General features: G+C 39.7%; 1 protein-coding gene across 2 annotated transcripts in view; it reads right to left on the reverse strand.

Moving 5' to 3' along the window:
• Positions 1 to 26,738, reverse strand: part of Supt3h (SPT3 homolog, SAGA and STAGA complex component) — a 352,056-nt gene that overhangs the window by 39,591 nt on the left and 285,727 nt on the right. For both annotated transcript variants that reach the window (XM_060369679.1, XM_060369681.1), the window contains one exon: positions 22,803 to 22,913. In XM_060369679.1, coding sequence (XP_060225662.1) covers positions 22,803 to 22,913 — 111 coding nt within the window. The remainder of the gene's footprint in view (positions 1 to 22,802; positions 22,914 to 26,738) is intronic.

Below are 26,738 nucleotides of genomic sequence, written 5' to 3' on the forward strand. Positions count from 1 at the left end.
TGCCTGTGACTCGATCCAAGACGCTGACCACCCTCTTCTGGTCTCTGTGTGTACATGCATGTGCATATGCTCACACACATAGACATGAACGCATACATATATTTTGGGCTGGACAGATGTTTGAGTGGGTAAAGGACCCTGCTTCCAAGGCTGATGACTTTAGTTTCTAGATACCCAAAAGCCACATGTTGGAGAGAGAGAGACCTGACTTCTGTAAGTTTTTATCTGACCTCCCCATGTACACACGCATGTGTGTGAAGGGGTGAGGGCAGCTGCCTGCAAAGTTCAGAAGACAGTGTCAGGGCATCAGGTGCCCTAGAGTTGGAGTTCCAGGCGGCTGTAAACTATCCACTGTGGGTGCTGTGAACTGAAACTCAGGTCCACTGCAAGAGCAGTATATGCTCCTAACCACTGAGCCATCTCTCCAGGCACCATCTACTATCTATTTTTACATGTTACAGCATACCTTTAATAAAATGCTGGAGAAGTGTGGTTAGAATGCCATTTTGACTTCTAATTTAAAAAATAAATTTGGTGATACTGTATTTATTGCTTTGGGTTTTGCAGTTCATGAAATTTTAGTTATTTCTTTTGTCTAAAACCTAAAAGGAGGATGCTGAGTGCAAAGCTCTGGGAGGAAGAGAAGTTCTGGAGGAAAGCACCTATGGTAACCCCCAATGTGACCACATGTGAACATGGAGCTTAAGGGCCCTAACTTGACAGGCATGGTGACCTTAAGAGGAAGCCCCATACACAAAGCGGACAGGCCACTGAAGACCCACTGAGAAATGGTTGGGTCAAGAGCAGTTCACTGACTTCGCACTTCACTCTTGAGATTCTAGAACTTTGAGAACTGAAGGTGAAGCCATTACATTCATGGCCATGGTATATTATAGAGAGTGGAACAATTAATGCAGTGTGCAATTTACACATCTAGGGGATGTAGCTGGGCACAGAGAACACTGAAATCAGCTCTGAGTGAAAAGAAGGACTGCTAGAGCCACAAGGGCTCAACAATCAAGCTATCAAGCCTCCCTTCACACATGAGCAGGCAGACACCACCATGTTAGTGGTCTGAGGTTCTTCAGAAAGTCTTGTGATAGAGACAAGGACCAGAGTCTAGGCTTCTCGAGTTCTCTACTTTTCAGCACACTGCACGACTTTAGCAAGTCAAATCCTTGATCAAGTGTTAGCAGCCAACATTTTAATTTTTCTTTCCCCTTATGAAGAGCTCTTTAGAAGTTCACTTCCATTTTCCTAAATGTTATTTTTTCTCTACACATATTTTTAAAGCACAAATCAATTTATCCACATAGGAAAAAATTACAGAGAAATGTTTTGAGCAGGTACAAAATGTATGTAATATATAAGAAAAGAAGTGCAGACCCCTCAAATGGAACACAAATTTAGGCAAATGTTGGCTCAATTATTCATTTATAGTATAGGCCTGTGTGCCCAAAGACACTGTCTACTCATGTAGGTGACTTGATTCCTAATGGCTGCCTATTTATAACATACAAAGGTGCGCTAGAAGAATAATTAAAATGCATTTTCTTTCCAAATTAATCATTTATAGTCTAATTTAGCAAAGTATTACATCTTTATAATATTTAAAATGTCAATTTTGATAAAACATTCTTATAAATAGACCAAGAAAACCAGATTAATAAGCATGTGTGCTTTATAGAGCAATAAAATAATATATTTTCATAACACTTAAAAATAATATGAAGTAAAAACTGAACAATATTTTGTTTTAAATAGTTCTCATAGAAATTTTTATTTCACTTTTCCATTAGGTAAAGCTAACGGGCATGAAGATTAACACTGCTAATGATGTTGGCACTGTGGACACGTGTCAATGACAGCCAGAATGCTAGTGACCTATTATTAGCATGCAAACATTTCTCAGTAATATTTGTTAAATGTTCTCCCTCAATTAGATTACAGAACTCTATCACTGGATGAGTGGTTCCACAAAGAACTTCACTCTGTAATTTCTCTCTCTCTCTTTTTATTTCTGTCAGTTAAAGGTTGACCCCATCACTATATGGTATGACAATGAAGTAATGAAGTCATCATTAGCCTTTCCCAAAGGCCGCAGGTTCAAAGATAGTTGGGGATCAATTTCAAAAGGATTTTGATCAGAGGCAGTACCACTTGGGAGAGAGATCTCATTTCTTACTCATTCACTCAAGGCAAAACCATGATCAGTGGGAAAGACTGGGGAACAAGACTCTAGTCCAAAAGCAAATCACTGTTTTGTTGTTTTATTGCTTCCATAGGTGCTATCCAATCTAAAATGAAATCTTCTCTCTTTATCCAAGTAAGAACGAACATGGAGATGCTAGCAAGGTACTGCAGAATGGTGAGCTGGCTAAGACCATTCTCCTGGGTATAGCAGTATCACTTTTGCTCCTCTTTCCTAGGTAGTGTTGCCCTGGTGGAACTTAATTAGTTCTGAAGAAGGCTAATTATCATAGTCCCATGGAAGCCTAGGGAGGCTCAGGGATGGGCAATACTCCAACTCTGCACTCTTTTACCCTTTTCTAGAATACACCCTATGGAAAAGCTGGCAGCCCGTGATCAAGGGTCCTGATGCTTACAAGCTTTAATAGTTATTAATCTTAAAGGCAGCTAATGCGCTTTCAAAAGACATCCCTGCAAATGATGTATTTTAGTGACTCTGAAGCTGGGAACTCAAGTCCCAGCTCTACCACTGTTTTTCCTGAGAAAAGTAGCTTTCATGAATCTCAGCTTCCTCTGCAAAAGCTTCACCTTCTTTCTTCTCCTCCTCCACTACAACTTGACATGCTTATTGTATTGCAAAGGGCTTCACAAATTTTAACTCATTCAATCCAGACAGCTCCACAGGAAGGCACTATATTTGCCAATACTTTACACACAAGGAAACTGAAACTCAGAGAGACTGAGTAGCTTGCCCAAAGATAACAGCATGCTAGAGGATAAGGAAGAGACTCAGTAAGATGATTAGCAATGCAAGGGGTCCTGGGCCTGCTGGTTTGGCTGTGGCAGGACAGCACATCAGACAGGGATGCAAATGGTCCAACAAGTCTGTTGCCATCAGGGCCCCGTTGCGATGCAGAGAGAAGACAGAATCCTCCTGAAGCACAGGCTTTCAGTTATGTACGACCCAGAGGGCCCAGGTCTCGGCCCAGTTTCTATCACCCTCCAACAGCTCCAGGTTGAGGCGGAGGCTTCAATGCACAAATCCCTGGGTGCCATTCCGGAACTAAACTACAGCAGAAAGGACCTTTCAGGTCATACAGTCCAAGCTCCAACTACAAACAAGAGTTCTTCAAGGACCATCCAAGCCTTGAAGTGCAGAAATCAAACTAGGCCTTCCAGTCTTTATTTCAAGGTAAGACAAAATAGCACCCCTGTCCTATTTTGCTTTTCTCTAAGTAATTTCATGCATCACCATGTATGAGTGTGCATGCGTCTATGTGTGAAGTGCCTCTCAGCTAAAAAGGTGGGAAAAGACTTTGTATTTTGCACATTTAAACAACAGATTTAGAACACTGAAAGTATCTCAGCAGGTTGAGTAGCTAGAAAGATGGTTCTAGCCAGCTTTGTGGGTTCCAAATGAGGGAAACAAAGACACTGTGGGACTATCTCATGTGTGAATTACAATGAGGGCATGAGGACACTGTGTGACCATCTCACTGCACACATCTCTTTAGGTCACAGGGCCAGAGTACCTTACTTCACTTAGTGCTAATTTCACAATGAGTACATGATTTAAAATGCCATTAGTTCGAAAATCAGAGCCTGGCTAAGCCTGAGGCTCAGGGAAAGCAGACTTCCTGGAGTCAGGATTGCAAAGCCTAGCTGTGATGATTCACCCCAAGGTTTTACTAAAGAGCTACCTGAAGGTCAAGCAGATTAGGGAGAGAACCTGGCTAGACAGAGAATTGTAAGCCTCCTCTCTACGGTGAGCACATGTACTCAGTAGCTTTGGGAAGAGCTGGGTTGAACCTCACCTCTTTCAGCAGTCTCAGGTTTATTTGTCAAAGTGGATTAAAAGAAAAAAAAAAAGTCTGAATTGCCCTACAGTATATTAGTCATCCTACAGAAATGCAATGTTAGAAAAATGTTCACTTAAAATTGGGTGTGAGCAAAAACTAAACTATGCTCAGGGCTCTATGGCTGTGGTGCCTTATTAAACAGAGATTTCTTCTAAAATTACTGATTCCTATAATGATAAAGTCTGGTGCCCAGTATTTGTAGCATGGAGAAAGGATGAAGCTGCAGGTGGCACTGTGTTTTCCAGGGTTGCTCTGGTATGTATTGGGACATCATTTTAAGCAAAATAGTGGAATACTATCATAAAGACCAATATGTCAACCTTGTGGTTCCCTTTACACATTCTTCATGTTCCAGAAGCCCTGGTTCCATCTTTGGCATCCAGCAACAAAAAGTTACCCCCTGGACTGCTTATTGTGAGCACTGTGACCCCAGCTCCATCTTTACGCAGCTATCTTCTGTCACTCTTGCCTTTGGTAGTCATGCCCTTGTAGGCACTGTCCAACCCATTTTAATTTCCTGGATTGCTTCCTTTGGCTGTCACCCAATGGGAACATGCCATCAGTTCCTGTGCAGAACTCAGGCCAGTAGACAAGGCCTGGAATCAACCTGTCAGTCATGTGAGTGAGCCACTTAGGGGCAACTGACCACCTTAAGGAACAGATGGCTATATGTTATGATGAACTTCATGCCAGGACTGCCTAGCCAAATTGGTCCCAAGTTCTTTCCAGAAATCACAAGACAATAAACAACTACTCTGCGTTAACAGACTAAGTTCTGGGGTGACTGACTACAGATGAAATCCACATAAAACTCTACCATAAACGAAGACTACTGCAGCCAACCACAAGAGCTTGTGACACTTTACTGTCTCTTGCTATGAGCCAGCGTCCAGGTTTTACAGACTACCACAAAGGATCAGCGATGACAAAAGACCACCTCTGCACGCTGATTTGCTGACCTTTTGCTGTACCTTTTGTATTCTTATTTTGAAAGGTGATGGCTTTCAAGATGATCACATATGCAAGTCAGTGACCGCTGTTTGTAAAATGCTGATGTCACTGGCTTGCAAAGTCCATCATTTGCTTAAAAATGTAACGAATATCTATTTGTATTTTCTCAACAAAGTTATTAAGAAGGAAGTGTGCCTACTTCTGAAGGTAAGTTAGATGCTGTGCTATGAAGGGACTAGGGGAGGGCGGTGCTCTAAAACAAGGCAAGTTTGACCGAGCAGCAAGAAAACAAATGCCTTTGCCAAAACCCATTTCAGGGACTTTCTGAAGAAGGGAATCTTAATAATTTTCCATATGTGCAAAGGGCTTATTTTCAACCAGCACAAAAACTACATCAAGATTTTTAGAAAGATTTTTTTTTTTTTTTCTCAGAAAGCTAGGTATTGAGCACTGGATCTCAGTTACACACAGAAAAGAAACAGTCCATATGAATTCATGGAGCTTGTCTGCTTGCCAAACGTTTGCTATTTCATACTCGTATATGAGGAAAGTATTTAAGAAGACTGCCAACTGTGCAGTCCTGCTTCCTAAATTGGACCCATTCCATGAAAAAGGAACCTTCCATTTACACCTCACGGAGTCTTCACTGCAGGCCAACTCTGAGTCTAGTTCTGTGCGCACAAGTGGGAAAGGGTCAGTTTACGCAGCTCCTGATACAGCCTATGGGGAAGACTTCAAATCAGCTGAGTAAGAGTTAAAAAAAGCATCCAGATTCTTGGGAGACAGAACTATCCTTTGGCTCAGCCTTACTGTGATCTGATACTTTCTTTAACATAATAAAAGAGATTAAATTAGTGAGAGGAGAGAGAGAGAGAGAGAGAGAGAGAGAGAGAGAGAGAGAGAGAGAGAGAGACTCCCCTGGGAGTTATAGGTAATAATGAGTTGGGAATTGAACTTCACTCCTCTGAAACAGCTGCTAGGAAACTGCTAAGCCATCTCTCTTATCTGTTTAAGAATTCTGAAGCCAGATGGAAGGGGAGAAGGACCTCCCCTATCAGTGGATTTGGAAAGGGGCAGGGAGGAGATGAGGGAGGGAAGGTGGGATTGGGAGGAGGGAATGTGGGAGTGGGATACAGCTGGGATACAAAGTAAATAAACTGTAATTAATATAAAAATAAAAATTTAATTAAAAAGAATTCTGAAGCATAGTAATGAGTATATTAAATTATAAGCCTCTCCCTCATTTCTGAACATACATCTTCTTACTTCTAGCCATGTTAATCAAAAGCAATATATGACTCATTGCAACCACATTAAAATTCCAATAATATCTTTATATAACAGAAAACAAACAAAAAACCCCAAACCCAAACCAATCCTAAAGTGCATCAGAAACACAGAAAGTTCCAAAACAGCCAAAGCACTCCTGAGCAAATGGCAATGCTAGAACTTTCATAAAGCTCTACTTTAGGGTCATAGTAACACAATGGCTACTTGATTCTTGACAAAGGTATCAAACACGTTAAAAAAAAAAGACCACTTTTTTTTAAGCAAATAGTAAATAATAAAACTGATTAACAAAAGAACACAAAACAAAACAAAAAACAACTGGATAGCCAGACTAGATGCCAACCTCCCACTCTGCACAAAAAGCAACTGAAACTGGATCAAACAACTTAGTGTAGGACCGGAAACTTTGAAACTACCCACAGTGAATACAAAGAAACACTGCAAGATGTAGACACAGGCAAGGATTTCTGGAAAGTAATTCTTGCTCAGGAGACGGGAGAAGAGGAGTGACAAATGAGACTACATAACTTAAAAAGTATCACACAATAAAGGGAGCAACCAGACTGGGGGAAAAAAAAAACCTTTGTTAGCTACTAATCCGACAGGATATCAATATCCAAACTATACAAAGAACTAAATAATTAAATAAATAACAGCAAATGGGCAAGCAAACTGGACAGTCCCCAAAAGAAGACATACAAATGCCCAATAAATGTATAAAGAATGTTGAAACATCCTTAGCCACTGAGAACTGCAACTGAAGCTAAATGGAGATAGCATCTCACCCAGTGAGAATAGCTACCATTAGAAAACAGACAACGGATGGAAAAGATGTGGGGGAATCAGACCCACGTGTGTGTCTGTGTCTTGTGAAGGATTTAATCTCCAGTACCATGCATGCTGTGTAAGCATTCTACCACAAACCTCCATTTCAGGATTGTTTACTGCCTACATTTTGTATTATAAAATTAATAAGCATTGTTTTCATTTTCCAATTAACCCTAGATGATACAACAGAAACTTTTCAAACATTGTTACTCTTACTCATTTCACCAAACTTAAGTAAAATTTTCAGAAACAACCACAAAATACCCTGCATCCCATATAATTCACCAGAACTGGTTTTCTATCAATAGTGTACTGTGATTTATAATGACGGGAACTATTCTCTGCAGACATAAGCTTTAAGATTATTGTGAACCTTCTCTTTCACAGTTAGGCAAATAATTTAATTTCCTTGTTCAAGTTATTTTTTTTTTAAATTTTATTTAGAAAAGACACTTTCTTCTAAGCTAAAATAGAAAGTGTTTTTATTTCTTTTGTAAGTAAAATAGCCAAGCAGAGAGATAATTGTGGTCAGCTTCCTGTTTGTGTTGCAAGCTATTGCTAACATTATTGGTTAGCTTTCATTAATGTTATTTATACCAACTATTGACAGTGTAATTAAAAATTGATTTTATTCCCTGTAAGACCATGGTTTATTGTTTATCCGAGAATCTGCTGCTGTTTGAACTCTTCCACTCTGTTTCCCAGCTCCTCAGAATTAGATCAAATCATTTAAGCTGATTTTAGTCAACATTCTCACACTAGGGATTTCACTGGTTGTGAAGTTAAACTTGTTCTTTTTTTGGACAGACCCAGAAAATAAGATAAATAATTTTCAGATTACTCCAAAGAATGCCATCATTACTGACAAAGTTGTGACCTTACCATAGAGTAACAAGTTCAAAAGTCTGCAGGATCTTTTGTGTAGCCCAGGTTGGGCTTCAACTCATGCTCCTCCAGCCATAACCTCCCTGGTGCTAAGATTACAAGCGTGCTGTGCCCCTATGCCAGTCTACTTTATTTTAAGTATACATTTCAATAATTATATTTAAAAATATCACCACAACCATTACTATTATTTTTCAAAACTTTCCCTTTACCCATGACTGGACAATCTATATTGATAAAACAATTATTGTTTACTGCCTCATACCTGATAACTTCCAATCTACTTTTCTGTTACTCTGAACTTGTCTGTTCTAGAAACTTCATGTAGGTAGAGCTGTACAATATTTGTCCATGTGTATTTGGACCACTCTTCTCATCTTTATGTTTTCATGGTTCTTCTGCACCGAGGCTGATTTCCCTGGAAATCAGCAGGAAAGGCAGCCAGCACTCCCCCACTCACCAGGAAGACAGTCACTGAGATCCGGATTTCCTGCCAGTGGCTGTGGGAAGAAGCTTCTTCCCAAGTCTTGCCTGTATTTGCTGATGGGGCAAATACCATTCTCAAAGCTGCCTGAGCTCACATGAACACTGTGTTTCCCTTAACTGAGATCTTGAGACTCATCCTCTCACTCCCCTTTCTCCCCAAGATAAGTAGAATGACAGCATCTCTGTAGATCGCTGGTTTTGTTTGGCATAAAAAGATGAATTTTCCTCCAGTGAAGAAACATGGAGATGGAGCCCCATCTTCAATCTATAGTTGTCTGGTTCTTTTTTATTTTATTTTCTAAGCCACACGGCAAAAAAATACTACAAGTTGGGAATTTTCTTAATGGAGGCAAGAGAAAAATGCCTCACTTAGAATACAAACAACTTGTGTCTGCAGGAACCTGAGGTATTTTGAAGCAGCATGTGGGGTAATTTTCCAAGAAGAGTTTGAAAACAAGATGTCTAGACTTTTTCTCCTAATTGATGGCTATGCATAAAAATGTGTCTGAGACTATACAGGGGTACACCACTAACAAAGTCACTTTTTAACAGAAAAATAGGTCTGTGTATGCAATAACAGATACATATATTAAAATCATTTTGCTAATTGGTATTTCTCAAGTTTTATTTGTCATTTGGCTGCTTTCTGGTGTTGACAATTTTTCAAACAAGAACTTCTAATTGATTATGCTGCTTCATTTCTCACCCTATTACAGTATAGCTTCCTTCTTAAAACCATAACCTTAATAATGAGTGATAGTTAAACAGAACTCTAGTTCCCACAGGATGTTTTCAATTTAAAAATTATGGATTACAAAATGGCCATGTGAATGAAACATGATTTCACTGAGTACAATGCAAAGAACAATATTCAAATCCAAAACTACTTTCATTTTGAATATGAAGAAAAATACTCCTAAGAATATTATGGAAATAAGATTAGTTTTGTGTTAAAGTTAAAATCATGGAGATCAAATGTTTCATATGTATTCTTCATAATACCACCTGTAAAATGATAGTCGCCTCAATGAGATTCAAAGTTCTGCCTTGAAGCCTTGGAGCCCAGCTCCTCCCTGTGTGTTGAACACAAGGAGCTCTGTTTTCAGTACCGAATAAAGTGCTGCGTACAAGTCAATCCAACAGGCATGGTTAGCTCCAAATAAGACTGCAGCCTGATGGGAGGAGCAGAGGCTAGGTCTATTTCCTGCAATATGTTTAGTGTGATCATTTCATTTTTAAACAGCTATCACTCTCAAGGATGCCCACAGATGGGCAAGCAATGCTCGGCAGTAATAATGAAGCATTCATGCATTCATGCTTCTCCGTGGGTATCTGCAAGCTGACCTGTATGTCACAGACCATTCACTTATACAGACCCTCTCAAATTGGGTGCCTAAAAGGAATCAGGGAGATTAAAATTAGATTCTGCCACTGCTACCACCATTCTACAAATCTACGTGTCTGTTCATTCATCTTTTATACTAAGCAAAAGTAAATAAAGTATTGTTTGCTATGGAGGCAGGCACCGTATGATTAACGCACATCCTTCATATGGAGGCAGGCGCAAAACAGGTTTGGATCAGACTGGGAAATATAAAATATCTTTGAGGGAGTTAGTCAAAGACTAGGACAGGAATAAGGAAAATGTTTCAAAGTATGAGAAATAGAAAGGGGATGGGATCTGTTTTGCTCTTGTACATCCAACATTACCAAGAACTTCCTAGATCCACAGACTTGCAAGTCTTCAAAGAAGGACTTCTCTAGAACTTGACTTTTAAAGGAAGTGTGGACACTCAGAAGTTGTCTTCACATTCACGTTAAGAGAGTGGCAGAATCCTTTCAACCAAGTATGCAAGAAATGCTTTACTAACATTAGGAAGGGCTGACCTGAGAGGGTATGTTTGCGTTAACAGTTCAGTATTCTTTTTCCAGCAGCAGAGCTGAAAAATACCTTTCAATTTCAGATGATAGGAAAGTACATAAATGTCAAATGCTGAAAGCACTGGATGGCAGAGATTCACAATGACATCCTTGGATTTGGAGTTGTATCCAAACCTGCCTTGAGTAACTTATGGTTCTCTTCAAGCAGACTAATTCAGTTGAATAAAAGCTATCTCAAGTCACTAGCTTAAGCATTATCATTGGATTATTATTATTATTAATGATCATTATTCTGTTGGATTTTACTGGTTTGAAACATTTTATTTTTCCAGGTACAGAATATATTTTATGACTGGACAACATACTATAGTGGTAACCCCAGGCTTGGTGAGAGTGGCAGTAGGAACTGCTTCCGGGTAGGGGGCCTTTTGCATCCCAACTTGGAAACCTGTAATTAAAGCCAGTTTTCAATGCATTTCACCGTTCAGCTTTTCCTTTCAACTTAGTTTCCAACTCCTCTAAGCTCTCATTCCTGGAAAAGATTCTGGCAGTGACTTTTGGAACCCACAGCTTCTGCAGCTTTTCATCTTTTTACCATACCCTCTCTGCCTCTAAGCTTCGCTCCCCACATGTGGTCAGTAATGCCACCACTACCGGAAGTGAAACTTTGCTCAGCACGGACATGCTTGCCCACACAAAGGCAAACATGTAGAACAGGGATGGAGGCTAGCACTCCTGGATCTCAAGGTTCTTTGTACATTTCTGGCTTAACTACATTATCATCATTCTATACATGCTAAAAAGACACAGAAACAGAAAATTTCCTTTGTACATCTTTGGTGCTGGTTTCCTGACGACAGAAGCCCTTACTGGTGTTGTCCTTCTGAAGAGCACGCTGCAAGCACGACTGACAGCTTCACCTGGGCAGAGTACGGGTGCTCCACATACATTTCCAGGAAGTTAAGCGAGACCTGGGAGCCTTTTAGAATAAATACCTCCAGGACTGGGGGGACCACTGCCAACCAGTCTCATTCTGTTCTTGCCTGCAATCGTTTGTGAACGAGGATGCTGGGGTTTGTGGAGTCAAAGTATTTTAAAATGCTTCCACTACATTTTATTCATAATTACGAATATCTTAAAATGCCTCTCTACTATCCTTTAGAATGGGGAGAAAAAACAGTTAGATGCAAAGGTCCTGAAGTGAGATATTTGAATATATAAGACAGATTTAAAAACTTGCATTGGTGGTGCCAAGTTCCAGCATATAAGTTGTTTTACGTACCAGCAAACTCACTTTTTAGGTAAGTGAATGGGAGGTGACTCAGTGGTAATCTACAACATCAGTTTAGATGGCATGTTCAATAACTAAATGAACGTATAGAAAATGGGCTTAAAGCACTGCATCATTTTGCCACACTTGTGACTTGGCTCTTTACAAATGGGAAATACCTTGAGCCCACCACAAAGAGCCACCTTCAGCCACCTCAAGACACCTGCTTTGCTCCAAGGAGAATTCCCAGGTCATGGTAGCTGTGTGAAGCCCTCAAAGCTCAGCCTTTCTGATAAAACTTGCTTTATTTACTTGTTTGTTTGTTTATTTAACTATCTTTAATATGAAAGGCTTTGTTTTTCTCTGAGAAATGAAAAGATGTCTTTACATCAGATGCAGCTCAAGATGCAGCTGTATTTGCAAAAAAAAAAAAAAAAAAAAAAAAAAAAAAAAAAAAGACTTCCAGCAGCAGATGCCAAAGAACCCTTCTCTATCGCTTTGGTCTTAACTTGGCACAGTGTTTCAGATGGTATTCATTTGGAATAAGGAGATCGATGACATAGCCTGTCCAATCCTCCGCTGTAAGTGGCTTTGCTAGGAGTGGGTATGGTCAGAAAATATAAATTCTTCTGTCTGTAGGCAACCAAAAGCATACCAACTCATCTTGGAGTAATTTAGCCAATAAGATGATTTAGAGGACAGTTCAGTGGCACCATTTTTGGAAGGCAAAAGCTTAGCAGAAGGAGCATAAATCAAAGGTGACTGGCAGGTAAAGGATATATGCAGCAATCAGCCAAGCCATGTGCACACTGGCACAAATTCAATAAGATCATTTATAAAATTTTTAAGGCAGAAGTACACAAAAGGGGGTCTGGTGCTAACTAAATCCACAGATAGCTTACATGCCACTGAAATAAACACTTCCAGATGCGGGTGTACAAAACCCTTTCACAGAAAGAAATGTTTTCTTTCATAAATCTGAAGGAGGAACTTTTAGCAGAAAGGGCAAGAAAAAAAAATCTAAAACTGAGACGAAGCCTCTTAGGACTGAAAGTGCTCGCTGAGCGGTGACTTGCAGCTAATGCTGGGCTCCGCAGTGGCCTCCAGCCAGGAGCAATGAGCTAGGAAGACTGCCCAGTGTGTTGTTTCACAAGTCCTAGAAGACCTGGACTCCCAGAGATACCATTGCTTTTTTAGAGTTTCTTTTGGGAGGCTGGAAGTAGGGACGATGGGCTCGCACAGATAGAAGTAGTCATCACAACCTAGAGAGGGATACTGTGGAGCACATGCCCACAGGTAACTGCTGTGCACACACCTTCCGTACTAAAACAACTCAAACCCTGAGTAGATCACAGCCATCTTCCACAACGCAAGACAAAATTCATCAGGGGATTAGGAAGCCAACTCATTCATTACACCAGCATAATATGTGGGACTTTTGGGTCAGAAATGAATACATCCATAAAATCAAGCAGAAAGCTGGAGTGTCTTCCATTCTTTTGTGTAGGTCATTTATGCATTACACACTGTCCATGCTCCTTGGCAAGCCTCCAGGGCAGCAACTTGGAATCTTCTGGAAATTGGTTTCTGCATTGAGTCTTTAAATTCACGTTCTCAGCAAGCTGCTGAACACTGATTTTAACCCTGAGAGCCTGTTAATTGTTTTTGTGAAGACACACCTGAAATACTTCCCACGTTTCACTCTCTCATTAAGTGTGCTCCTCCAGTTATCCTGTAGGCCAAATTGCTTCTGACCACGTTTTCTCTTCCTCATTTTCATTATCCCCACCCAAGGAGAGATTCTTCTGGCTTCCTACCACAACACCGTGCAGTGGCCACCTCTCTGGTGCTTACGTCATCATCTCAGGTAACTCTCTCCCTATTATCATCATCTGAGTTATGTTCTCTAATACAGAGCTGTTCAAATCCCCTCCCTGCTCAAAAAACAAAAATATGTTCTTGATGACATAAGCTATTTAAACTTTCCTGAGAAGCCCAGGTAGTCTTGTTTTGAATTAGGATTCTTCTGGGGTTGGGGAAGCAGCTTATCTGGTAGAGTGCTGGTCAAGTCTTGGATTTCATCCCCAGCACAACATACATGGGGCATGGCAGAGCATACCTGCAATCCCAGCACTTGAGGAGGAGGAGGAGGCAGGTAGGTCACAAGTTCAAAGTCACCCTTAGCTATACAGGATGTTCGTGGCCAGGCTGGGTCACTGAGACTCTGACTTAAAAGAAAATCTTCATCACTCTAGAAGCTTTAAAGCTGGTTCCCACATCTGTCTGAGCAGCCATGCTGCTTTCCTGAGTTTTAGTCTTTCCCACTTGATTTCTGTACTTCCTGCATTTTCAAAACTGTCACTCATTTGCCTTTGTCTGGTAAATTTGGTTCAAATGTAAATGACATTCTAAATGCTCCCTGGCTAGCCCAGGCAGGCTGAGCCTTTTTTTCTTTTTCTTTTTTTTTTTTTTTTTTTTACTGAAACACTTTCTTTGTCCACTTTTTAGTCACAACAGCAAACAGGAACACCTTTTCATCAGCCACCTCAGTCCCCACATATTTTTAAAATGATTTGTAGCAAATATTTACTGGATCAAATGGAGATACCAGGGGTCTAGGGACACTCAGGACATGAAGGATGTTAATGATGATCCTTCCACTTACACACTGTGCTGTTCAGTAGGAGAAGCGCCAATACTGTCAAGGGGACTGCTATCATACTGAAAATCAAGTACTGCCCTTGCAATGAAGGTCATTCCATCAGCAAGGTATGGCTTTACATTGCACCAGTTCTGGTGAGTGACTAACAGTAAACTCATAACAGCACACAGAATGGCTTTGCCTCATTTTTATTTTAACCATTTGTGAGCACTCTGTGTGGGTGACAGACATCACTTGCCTAATCATTAAAACTAAAAGTGAAGTTAGAATTCAGTGCAAGCAGAAACCTGTCACACTGCCTTTAGATAATGGTTTCTGAGAGAATCTTAATATAGACTGGCTTTCTTTTCTCTCTTTTCTCTTCCTTCCTTCCTCTCTACTGACAGCATACCTGGATAAGGAAGGCATTTTAGGTCTAAGTATTTACTTATCAAGTGCCTACCTAATTAGGCTTGAATATGATCACAGGTGTTTGGAGTTGGTTGGGAATGCAGAATATGAGTCAAAGCCAGAAATAGAGCCTCTAACTTCTCTCCTGGAAACCCTAAAGTCTGCACAGTGTCTAAACTGGAACTACAGCAGCCTGTAGGCTCCGCTGTGAACTCCTGGAGCAAGAAAAGGAACCAAAACCTCCCTCCCTGCACTTCACCAGGGGCATGGGGCCCGACCATCACCCTGAATACACCTGGGCAAATTCAGAGCCTGACACTGGGCTCCCACACGACCTCTGCCAACTAATCAGTCAAAATCTTTCCAGATCTGGAGCCTACTCCACATACTGGGTCCATGCCCAGAACAGCAAGTGACTCCAACCAGTAGGAAAGCCTATCCAGGTGCCAGGGAGAGACTTCACATCTGACTGACATATGGGATCGGAATTTTCTCGTCTCACAGCTTGAAGTCATGAAGAGGCAGCATGTGGGGGTGTAACGTTCAGTTCGTGCATATATAGCCTAGGGGGTTTGGTTTAAATCAAATCATAATTAAAGCACCAGCCAGGAAAACAAGGCATGATTTTTTTTTCCTGCACTTTTCTTACCTTGCATATGACCTTAAATATATGTTGGGTACAGTAGAAGGATCAGTTTTGGTTTTGGAAACTATAAATTTACATTTATAATAATTCACTTATGCTGTAAAAGTAACAGTGCAACTATATCAGTAAATTAAATAATTGTTCAACAATTCATATTTGTTGAGTAAAGCATGTAATACTGTGCCAGTAAAAACTCAGTTTCTTTCTTTCACATTATTTTGTTGATAATTCTAGAATTCTGTGGAATGGTCCTTGAGGTTTCCTGCAGATTGTGTTTGGATACTTATCACTTTTCTGCTGCCCCAAATGTTCTGTTACTGAGAGCGCGTGCACGTACACACACACACACACACACCCCTTTAAATGAGCCCAAATACATTGGGCAAGTAATTAAATTACTGTGACTACCACCATAACGGTTCAGAAAAAGCAATCACTGTGGATGCTAAAGGAAAATAGCAGCTCCTGATAACACCAGGAGGTGACAAAATGGGCCTGAATAATTTCTTGTTAACAAACTCCCTGTCTGCCCCAGGTAAGACTCTGCTGCAGGGACTGAATGAAGTCAGAGCTGTCTTTCTCATCTTGCTGAAGACACTAACTAAACAGATTTCTGAAGCACCAGCTCCACTTGGCAATGCAGAATCACGATGTTATACTTCTAAGAGTAGAACACAAGTATGAGTAATGAAATCATCGAAGTAGTATTTGGTGGATGGAGAGTAAAGACAACAGTTAAGTGCCAGCAACCAAGAAGCAGCTGGAAGGCAGCAAGCAGATACGATTTTTTAAAGAAGGATCTTTAAAAACAACACCTAAAAGTCATGTGTAGAATTTCATAAAGGAAAATGAGTCAAATGCAAAATTCAAGAGAAAAAGTTAACTATGACTCTTCAAAATGACTGACGCGGTAACTGCTTCATGAATTAAGTTGGCTGTTGCTAAACACACGGGGCTGCAGAAGGCTCTTCCAAAGCCATTGCTCAAGAACCCTCCTGGCTGCTGATGTTATGTGTGTGTCCTTCATGCCCAAACTGGGACTTTGTATTACTGCTTTTATAATCTCAGAGTGCAGCAGCTTGTTACAAACACACTTTAGATTGATATCCAAATGAACTGACGGAGACTGTGACAGCAAGCGTAAGAAAGACCTGCATAGGCTCCAACTACATAAAAATCCCAGCACTGAGAATAAGTAGACACAAAATGCCACCCCTAAACAAGAAGCTATTTGTGATTGATACCTGCTGGAAAAGGGAAAGTCAGTTTTGTTTCCAATGGAATGTCATTGTATGTATCAATGACACTCCCAGGAACGACCCCTGTCCAAGAGCAGTTGGCCAACACAAAACAGATTCCATGATTTTTCTTTTGTTGCTATTTGTCTTCTTCATTTCCTTTGTTTTCATTTTCAGTTTTTGTGTTGAATCTCTTCCTCCTTCCCTCTCCTCAAAACTTCCCTCCCCTTTTGGATAGGAAGAGAAAGAATGGGGGAGTGCAAGAGAGTGAAAGTGAGCAAAGAGTGAGCAAGAGAGTGAGAGAGAGCAAGAGAGAGCAAGAAGAGTGAGAGAGTGATAAAGCAAGAGAGAGAGAAAGAGGGAGCATGAAGTTGGTGGGGAGAGTCAGGGAGGAGTTTGGGAAGTGGAAAGAATATGGTCAAAACATATTGTATAAAAAGAAATTGAATAAAAATAAAAAAGAATATACTTTAATCCAGGTTCAGATCTAGCTCAAAGCAATTTTTATCTGATAAACACACAACCAATATTCTTTAATACTAATGCTGCCATATGGAACTGCTTAATTGCAATACATCTGGAAAACAGACCAAGCAATCCATGCCCTGGGATGTTCACTCATACACTATCAGAGCAGATGAGGAAATTCACAGAAAGCATAGGCCCCATCCCCGCCCCAGAGGGTAACTTCAGAAAGACTCGTCTGGAAAGTCTGTCTATTGTCTAGAGCTCTGAAGAACGGTCCAATCTTCAAGGCTCGATATGCCCACTTCATTGTGTACGAGTCATGGGTTCAGATAGGACAGTTTCATGGTATAATTACAATGCATACATCTACCCTTTAAAAGGGAAAACTATCTCCTTAAATTGAGCCCAATTTGTAGGCAATGTATACCAACACTGCGGCTATCCTCCCACACAAACTTCCAGCTGCTGAACGGAGTAGCCTCAGGTAGGACACTGTGGCTATAGGAGATGCAGTTACTCTGTCATGGAAAGTCCACTTGGAATCTCTACTGTGGTATTTTAACCTGCCGCAGCAGTGATACTCTTGCCACCTAGGCTTGAAGCTGCAGCACCCAGGTGGCCAGGCATGATGGTTAGCCAACATAAAACTGCAGGCAGTACCCTATGCCTCCATGCAGAACCTGAGATAATTTACCTCCACATAGCCATGATCACCTAGAGTCAAGCTCAGGCACAGTTCACAGTGGGGAAAACTGAAAATGGTTCATACAAAACCAGCCTTGCAACTCTGAAAGCCAGAGAAACTGTCCATTGGTGTGATGACATAATCCCATGTGTAATGCCTACATCTGTTTTAGCTTCTCCTGATATTCAAGTTGAAAATAACATTAACTCCTTGAGCTTGTATAGGCTCAGGTAACTTTTTTTATTTTATTTTATTAATTACACTTTATTCCCTTTGTATCCCCCCATAAGCCCCTCCCTCCTTCCCTCCCGATCACACTCTCCCAACCCCTTCTTCAAGCATGCCCCTCCCCAAGTCCACTGATAGGGGAGGTCCTCCTCTCCTTCCTTCTGATCTTAGTCTATCAGATCACATCAGGAGTGGCTGCATTGTCATCTTCTGTGGCCTGGTAAGGCTGCTCCCCCCTCAGGGGGAAGTGATCAAAGAGCAGGCCAATCAGATTATGTCAGAGACAGTCCCTCTTCCCATTACTATGTAACCCACTTGGACACTAAACTGCCATGGGCTACATCTGTGCAGAGGTTCTAGGTTATCTCCATGCCTGGTACTTGGTTGGAGTATGAGTCTCTGGGAAGACTCCTGTGTTCAAATTTTCTGGTTCTGTTGCTCTCCTTGTGGGGTTCCTGTTCTCTCCAGCTCTTATTATTTCCCACTTCTTACATAAGATTCCATGCACTCTGCCCAACAGTTGGCCATAAGTCTCAGCATCTGCTTTGATAGCCTGCAGGGCAGAGCCTTTCAGAGGCCCTCTGTGGCAGGTTCCTAGATTGTTTCCTGTTTTCTTCTTCTTCTGATGTCCATCCTCTTTGCCTTCCAGGATGGGGATTGAGCGTTTTAGTCAGGGTCCTCTCTCTTGATTAGTTTCTTTAGATGTACAAATTTTACTAGGTTTGTCCTATGTTATATGTCTATATGAGTGAGTATATGCCGTGCGTGTCTTTCTGCTTCTGGGACAGCTCACTCAGGATGATTCTTTCCAGGTCTCACCATTTACCTGCGAATTTCATGATTTCCTTATTTTTCATTGCAGAGTAATATGGAATAGCAAGAAACCCAGAATTGCTAAAATAGTCCCCTACAATAAAAGATCTTCTGGAGGTATCTCCATCCATGATCTTAAGCTGTACTATAAAGCAACAGTTATAAAAACTGCATGGTACTGGCATAGAAACAGAATGATGGATCAATGGAACCGAACAGAAGACCCAGAAATAAACCCACGCACTTACGGACACCTGAATTTTGACAAAGATGCCAAAACCATACAATGGAAAAAAGATAGCATCTTCAGCAAATGGTGCTGGTCTAACTGGATGTCTACATGTAGAAAAATGAAAATAGATCCATACTTGTCACCCTGCACAAAACTGAAGTCCAAGTGGATCAAAGACCTCAACATAAAACCAGACACATTAAATCGGTTAGAAAAAAAAGTGGGGAATACCCTTGAATTCATTGGCACAGCAGACTTCCTGAACAGAACACCAACAGCACAGGCTCTAAGAGCAACAATCAATAAATGGGACCTCATGAAACTGAAAAGCTTCTGTAAAGCAAAGGTCACCGTCATCAAAACAAAACGACTGCCTACAGATTGGGAAAGAATCTTCACTAACTCTTTATCTGACAGAGGGCTAATATCCAGTATATATAAAGAACTAAAGAAGCTGAAAAGCAGTAAACCAAGTAATCCAATTAAAAAATGGGGAACAGAGCTAAAGCAAGAACTCTCTGTAGAGGAATATCGAGTGGCAGAGAAACACTTAAAGAAATGCTCAGGTCACTTTCAATGGAGCTAGGGGATGAGAGAATAAAATCCCATACTTAAGCATGGTTATTAAGCTAAATAACTAACTGTACTCCTAGAAGTAAGCCCCTTTCGTTTTCTTAAATGCTGAGGCAGAATCAAGGCTCTCTGAGTATGGGCCTAAAACAGGCATTTCGGTACTCCCTAAGACATCATGCAAGCACAGGACAGAGCTCATCCTGTAATGGCTGCAAGCATACTCTACCCCGTCATCTCAACGTATGCAGAGGTGCATACACACACACACACACACACACACACACACACACACTCACACACCTTAATATATGAATATTAGAGAGTTATAATAGGCTAATAGGAACGGAAAATTCCCTGTAAGAATTCCTCACACTGAAGTATTAAAGAAAAAGTCACATGGTATGTGACACTGGGCTCTTTGTGTCTGTGTTTATGATCATATATGTGTATGTGTGTAGATGTGCAGGTATGTGCAGAGGCCAGAGGCTAATGTCAGGTGTCTTTCTCTATTGCTCCTCTTCTCCTATATTAACACGGAGTCCCTCACTGAACGTGGAGTTTGCAGATTCAGCTACACTGACCGGCTAGCAAGCTCCACCCTGTCTCTGTCTCCCTAGCACAGGGATTAAAGGTGCTTGCCAATGCAGCAGTTTTTTTCCTGTGGGCTGTGGGTGCCGGAGATTGGACGTAGGTCTTTGCTTGCATGACATGCACTTTACTAGCCAAGCCATTTCCTCAGCCCTGCTGTGACTATTCACACTTAGAATTTTACAAAATGAATAGTACTGATATCTGAGGACATCAGATTTACTTAAATTTAACATTCAATTTGGAAATTTAAATACCTTAAAATGTTCAACTATTTTATAAATGTAAATAGCAAGGAGAAGTTTGTTAGAACTCTGAAATATTTGAATTTTTACTAAAAGCCAATTTTTCCTAAATGTATTTTCTGGGAGTTCTAAATCTCTCATTATTTATTGAAGAAAAAATATATACATATATTTATACTCACACATACATATATATGTATGTATACACACATCCCAGTGATTCTCAAAAAATAATTAACATGTAGCACATTTATCATATAAAAATTGCCTGAAATGAAATGTTCTTCAGATAAACACACTATTTAAATATCATTGCTTTTTAACTCTGAATGGACTGAAAGAAAATAAAATTTCAGTTTTATAATTTATTAGGTCAAATTTTGTGAAACTATAGTTTCTCTAGGTCAAAAACAGTTGAATCAGAAATTTACTATGGTCAACTAACATTGTGTTCAATTTTGGATTATTCTGAGAGAGAATGTGAAAAGTATAGAAATAAAAGTAGACAGTCTGGAGAGAGAAAGGCATCCCATCAGGATGTGAGAGAACTATCACTGTCAGATCTCACACTCAGAAAAACATCAGTGTTATTTGTATTTTATATGCAAGAACACAGATTTAGAGGAAGTAACCTGTGTAAGGTCAGACAGCAAGAAGCAGAGCTGATTCTTCGCCAAGGCATCAGTGAACTCTCAATAGTCCTACCCACATCCACCTCCCCAAGGTCATCCACTCAGACAGTGGTTTTGTCATCAAGGAGAGGACCCTACAGCAAGTGCCTAGTGTACTGACAGCAGAGAGCTCCAGGAATGAAGTGGGTACTACTGCCTTTGATGGCTTGAAACCTCATGTATTCCCCCTTGCACTAGCATGTTTTTCTTTTTGAAATTTTGTTCATGACTTTCAGGTACTATGATAGGCTGCTTCTCACAAATCCTGTTTCCTCTTGCTATCTGTAAAGTGCCTCAGGACCTTTGGCATGTGGCCATCATCTCTCTTCACCACACCAGATATTATTTAGCTTTTATCTATGCATTTGATACTTTTTATATTTTCAACTCCTTATTAAAAGGTAGCTCTTTCTATTTGGGTTGATTTTAAAATTGTTACTTCCAATAATTTCACATTTTGGAGTTTTATTTTCCTTTTGGCTTAACATTTAAACTAACCCTGTTAAAAGGAGATACTTGATTTAATTTTTATTCTTTTTCATTTTGTGGCCTGAAAAATATTCATGCATTGCCTTTGTGACTTTAATCACCAGTACTCAAATCATGTTTTGGCTCAATGGCAGAGTGTATTCTTAGCATGTATGCGATGGCCTAGGTCTAGTCCTCAACATAAAAAAAAAAAAAATCCCACAAGACAGATTTTAAATCAAAATGATGGTCAGTGTTACACAAAAAGACTTCAGAAGACATTTCTAAATATATCTTGTTACAACATTAAGAATTCATGTAATTCTCAGCCACTGAGAATACACAATCAAAATCTTTAGACACAAAGCACAACAACAAAACATGATATAATTTAGAAGGGATCGCCCCAGGACTAAGGGCTAGTAAGTTGCACCATGGTAGAAGTGTGTATGCTATATTCTTACTTATTTATTCATTTGTTAATCAGATATTATCTTGCATATTCTGTGCTGCATAGTCAAAAAGGAACTATCTATAAAAGTAGTGTAAAAATAAAATTTATATTCCTTGGTTATGCAAATTGAGTCTCCTTTCTGAAGGTCAAACCCAATTTCTTGGAAGCAGAGAGGGAGTTTGAGAAACTTTCATTAACATAAAGGCAAGAACTATAAGATGAGCATTCAATTAGAACTCACATACACACTCATTCTTAAGGCTGCTGAAATATCAAGTCTTCAACTCTCCATTAAAAACAAGCCCTGATTATAAGCTTTCAAATTATTTAAAGATGTGAAAGCCTGTCTGCAGTTGAGCCCTGTTCAAAGCCAGCACAGAAATCATTTCTTCTTCTTCCAACTCAAAGTATGTTTAGGAAAAGGACATCTGATAGAAGTGGCCGTGCCAGTCTAACCAACTCTAAATGCAAAATGCTTCTAGCAACATTTGGATACATATAATTTGACAAAAAGTTTTGTAAACTTAAGCTTTGAAAAAAATAGAAACTATAAGCTCCAACAAAAAGCTTAATATGTAATTGAAAGAAAATAATATTTTGTAGAAAAAAAGTTGCCCTTCCAAAAAGAGACAGAAATGACTAACTTTTATTTCCCAAGAGGATTATGCTACTTTTATACAACACAATTACAGCCACCACAAACTGCTTTCAACAATTCCATCGCTTCTTCATTTGACCACTTGAAAATCAAGATTCTTTCAGATTATAAATATAACTTTTTATAACTCTGTTATTACGTACTGTGAATGGGGAAAGAGGGCCAATCTTGTGGCCGTAGCGTCGAATGGCTTCTCTGATGTGGCAGGGCTGGATGGCATCGCTGTGAGTCTCGACACCACAGGCCGCGGTGCTCTGGGACAGAAAAACACATAAATTGTTACTAAATCAAAAACACACAACAGAACTACAGTGTATAAAATATGAAAATAAACCTTTATAAAATGGACCATTTTCCCCTCAGGATGCACATCACTGCTGCCATCTACTACATCTAAAAAGAAAGTTCCATTAGCAAATCAAAGATGACTTTTCCATGACCCCATCAGAGCAGACCCACCAAATGTAGTTTTTATGCCTCCAATATTTCACCCAAGCCTGCATGTCAGGTAGGAGCGCACAGCCACTTGTGCGCTGGTGAAAAGTGTCATGGGGGCTTGTTGAAAGACCCACAGGAAGCTCTTTTCAGAAAAAAAAGCTTAAACATTTATTATTATAAATGTTTCTTGGGAGATTCTTGGGCATATTTCTGAAATGACTTGAGTCATGAATTTAAAATGAAAAATGTAAAATGGCCATATATTTGTCATATTGGGGACTGTCACAGAAGAACATTTAATTTGATTCCTGATATTTTAGGTATCCTTGAGATAAAGTAAAATAAAACCTTAATATTTTATCTTATCTGTGAAAGGCATGTTTAAGAATCACAAAAAGACACAAGAAAGAGAAAGATTATGTACAATTACAGCATGAATACAAACTCAAGAAACTATATATATACAATGTACATAGATACATAGTTATATTTTTATGTGCATGTTTGTATGTATATATATGCAGCTCTCCTAATCTGGCTACAAGTTCTGCGTTGAGCCCAGCTACCACGGGTCAAAATCATAGTGTATCTGTTACCACCTCTGTCAATATCTCTGGGCCTCAGACAATGTTTTTTCATCTTTAAATTAGGATAATAATTCTAAGTACTTCACAGCATGGGTGTGGAAATTAAATCTATTGAAATATATGAGTCACTTAGAGCTATAGTGACAAGTTACAATGCTATTACTGGGATCAGATTGCTTTTTAAGGATCAAAAATGGAATCACCATGAACTTGACACTGTAAGCTGAAGCAGAGTAGGCACCAAAGGTTAGCTCATGAACTGGACCAGGACTGTTATAGAACTCCATTCATAGTCACCCAATTAACATCATTTGTTTTCCGGAGCCTGTAATTACTGCAATGTTTCTGATAATTCTTATAAGTTTGGGACCATAATTCTTCATAGGGAATATAATTCTGTGTGTGGAATCTCTGTGGATAACAGCTTTAGAAGATCTTACCAAAATGAAAAGGCACAGATTCTTTGATTCAGGAATTTTATCTTTAAGGCTTTTCCTAATAATGCATCACATGAGTATAAAATTATATGTATAAACACACATAGGAATAGTTAATATATTACATTTGGATTGATAAGTAAATTCTTACCAGTAGGACTGGGCAAATAAAATGATACAGTCATTTAAACAAAAAAGATGGCACCCATTATGGGGCCCTTCTGTAATCGTTCTTACAGTGAGATTCCAAAGACATGTTATATGAAAAAGATGACACAGAACTGTGTTACTGCTTATTGGAAAGAAAGACTGCATGGACTTTCTCTGTGAGCAGTCAGGGACTATAGAAACAGGGCTCTCATGCAGGGGAAGTGACTGGCTAGAAGAGAGGCTGAAGATGAAAACTTACTTTTCATTTGAAAAGTGAACTTTGAAAATACGTTTTCTTCATTCTATGTACAAAGGAGTAAAACAATGAAAATTCCTACCAAATGAAATACCCACTAGTTATCCAAGCTGAACCTAAAAGAAGACTTAAACCATAAAACAAACCAGCTCTTGATTATTTTATCATAACAAGAGTTGAAATAAGCCAAATCGGAACTTACTTACTTACAAATCAGACGATCTTACCACCTCTCCTGCACACACATCAACATGGACTAAGTTATCTTAACCCTCACTGCGGCAACAATGTAAAGGTATATGGTGTTCCTTTGAGTGCTTTCTCAGTTCTCAGTCCATTTCATTTCACTCTTAGAACATATACGAATAAACTGCAACCTTTGGGTCCCCAGATGAGGGAAAAGTCTCTTCAATGTCTGTCTTGCTATAAATTATGCACCTGTCTGCATAGGCGATGCCTGTCAAGGAGGTGGCAACATTCTCTCCAATTGTGGGAATGTATGTGAGTACTGGGCTGAATTCAGGCTCTAAAGAGAAAGCTCTCCAGTAGGAACTCAAGAGGAAGTGAAGAAGCAGAAACCAAAGTCAGCATCCTCTATGCTAAGTGAGGTCCTAAGCCCTTTCTATGTACAGTCCCCTGTGCCATTCCCCTAAAGTCACTGTTTCCTCCTTACAAATTAGACTTAGTTTTCTTTTCTTAACTCATGGCAAAGACAAGACTTCTCCTAAGTTCACCAACAAATTTGGTTCTATTTGTACAAAGTTTTGCCCCAAATCTCTTAACTTTGCAATGGCAATCAGATAGGACCTGCCAATACTCAAATAGCAGACTATATGGTCTGAATTTGCCTGTTCTCCCCAGATTTCTATGTGGAGACCTTAATGTCCAAGGGATTAAGAGGTAATACTGTTATGAGGATAGAGCTCTCACTCCTACTCCCATGTGAGGTTAGATGACTCTGCATAAAACCATATACAAGCATTCACTAGCCAATGGATTTGCCAGCACCTTAACTTTGGACTCTTTAGCCTTTGGAATGTGAGAAACAAATTTCTCATTTGAAAGCCATACAGTTTATAGCATTTTGCTGTAGTAGCCTAAACGATCTATGAAAGAATAATAAATTAGAAATGGCCTCTGCTTGCTAATTTAAAAAAAATTACCTATTTTTTTATTTTATGCATATAGGTATTGTTGCTTGAGTAGTCTGTGCATTGTAAGCATGCCTTGCTAGCAGAAGCCAGAAGGGGGCGTCAGATCCCCTGGAACTGGGAGTTAACAGAGGGCTGTTAGCTGTCATGTGTTGCTGATATTTGAACCTGGTCCTCTGCAAGACCAGCCAGTCCTCTTAAACCACTGAGCCATCTCCAACCCTTCTGATAGCTATTTGTAAATATGGAAAGAGGACACAATGGATTGTGCTATCTTGAAAAAAAAAAAAGACATTAAGTTTATCCTTATAAAAATTAAAAGCACACATTTTTGTGAAAATGCTATTCAATTTTCCATTTTGCCAAGTTCACACTCCCCTGCTGCTTTTAGTAACTGCTATCATTAACATGAATGAAGATACCCATGTGCACTTCTACATGTCCTTGGCTTGCCCACTGAGTTCACTGGAAGAGAGATTTACAATTTAAAGTTCACATTTCTAGGATGTTTTTCCATCTCAACAAATATCGTATATCATTATCTTGTTTCTTACCCAGGTACTTATAATATGTTCAAATTAAAGATTTATTCTACATTTAGAATTTTTAATTTAGAAGTGTTTATAGTTACTTCCCAATCTTCTTCAAAGTTGTTTAGGAAAAACTAGCACTAAAGGTTATTTGTTCTCTGTTATCAAGAATTGTTTATTTACCCCAAACACATGAAGTTATTTTGACAAACTATAGGCTACTGTTGCCTACAGAGCATTAGCAGAGGTGTCTGTGGGTTCAACACTGTGGCTTTCTGTCCTTTAGGGACGTGGTACACCCACATGTCAGGTCCTCTTCCTCTCAGCTGCATTCATACTTCGCCTGTGTATTTTTTCATTTCAGGTTTCTTCATAAAGGGGCTGACGCCAAATACTGGATGCTTAAGCATTAGGGGGAGTCCTTCACATTCCTGAACTGACTCTTGCCCCTCCTGTGGTCTTGTTACTACAGCACAAAACTTCTTAGCAATCTGAACTCTCAACTGTGGCGGATGGAATTCACTAATATA

Source organism: Meriones unguiculatus, chromosome 16 (assembly GCF_030254825.1).
Source record: "Meriones unguiculatus strain TT.TT164.6M chromosome 16, Bangor_MerUng_6.1, whole genome shotgun sequence".
Classification (NCBI taxonomy): Eukaryota; Metazoa; Chordata; class Mammalia; order Rodentia; family Muridae; genus Meriones; species Meriones unguiculatus.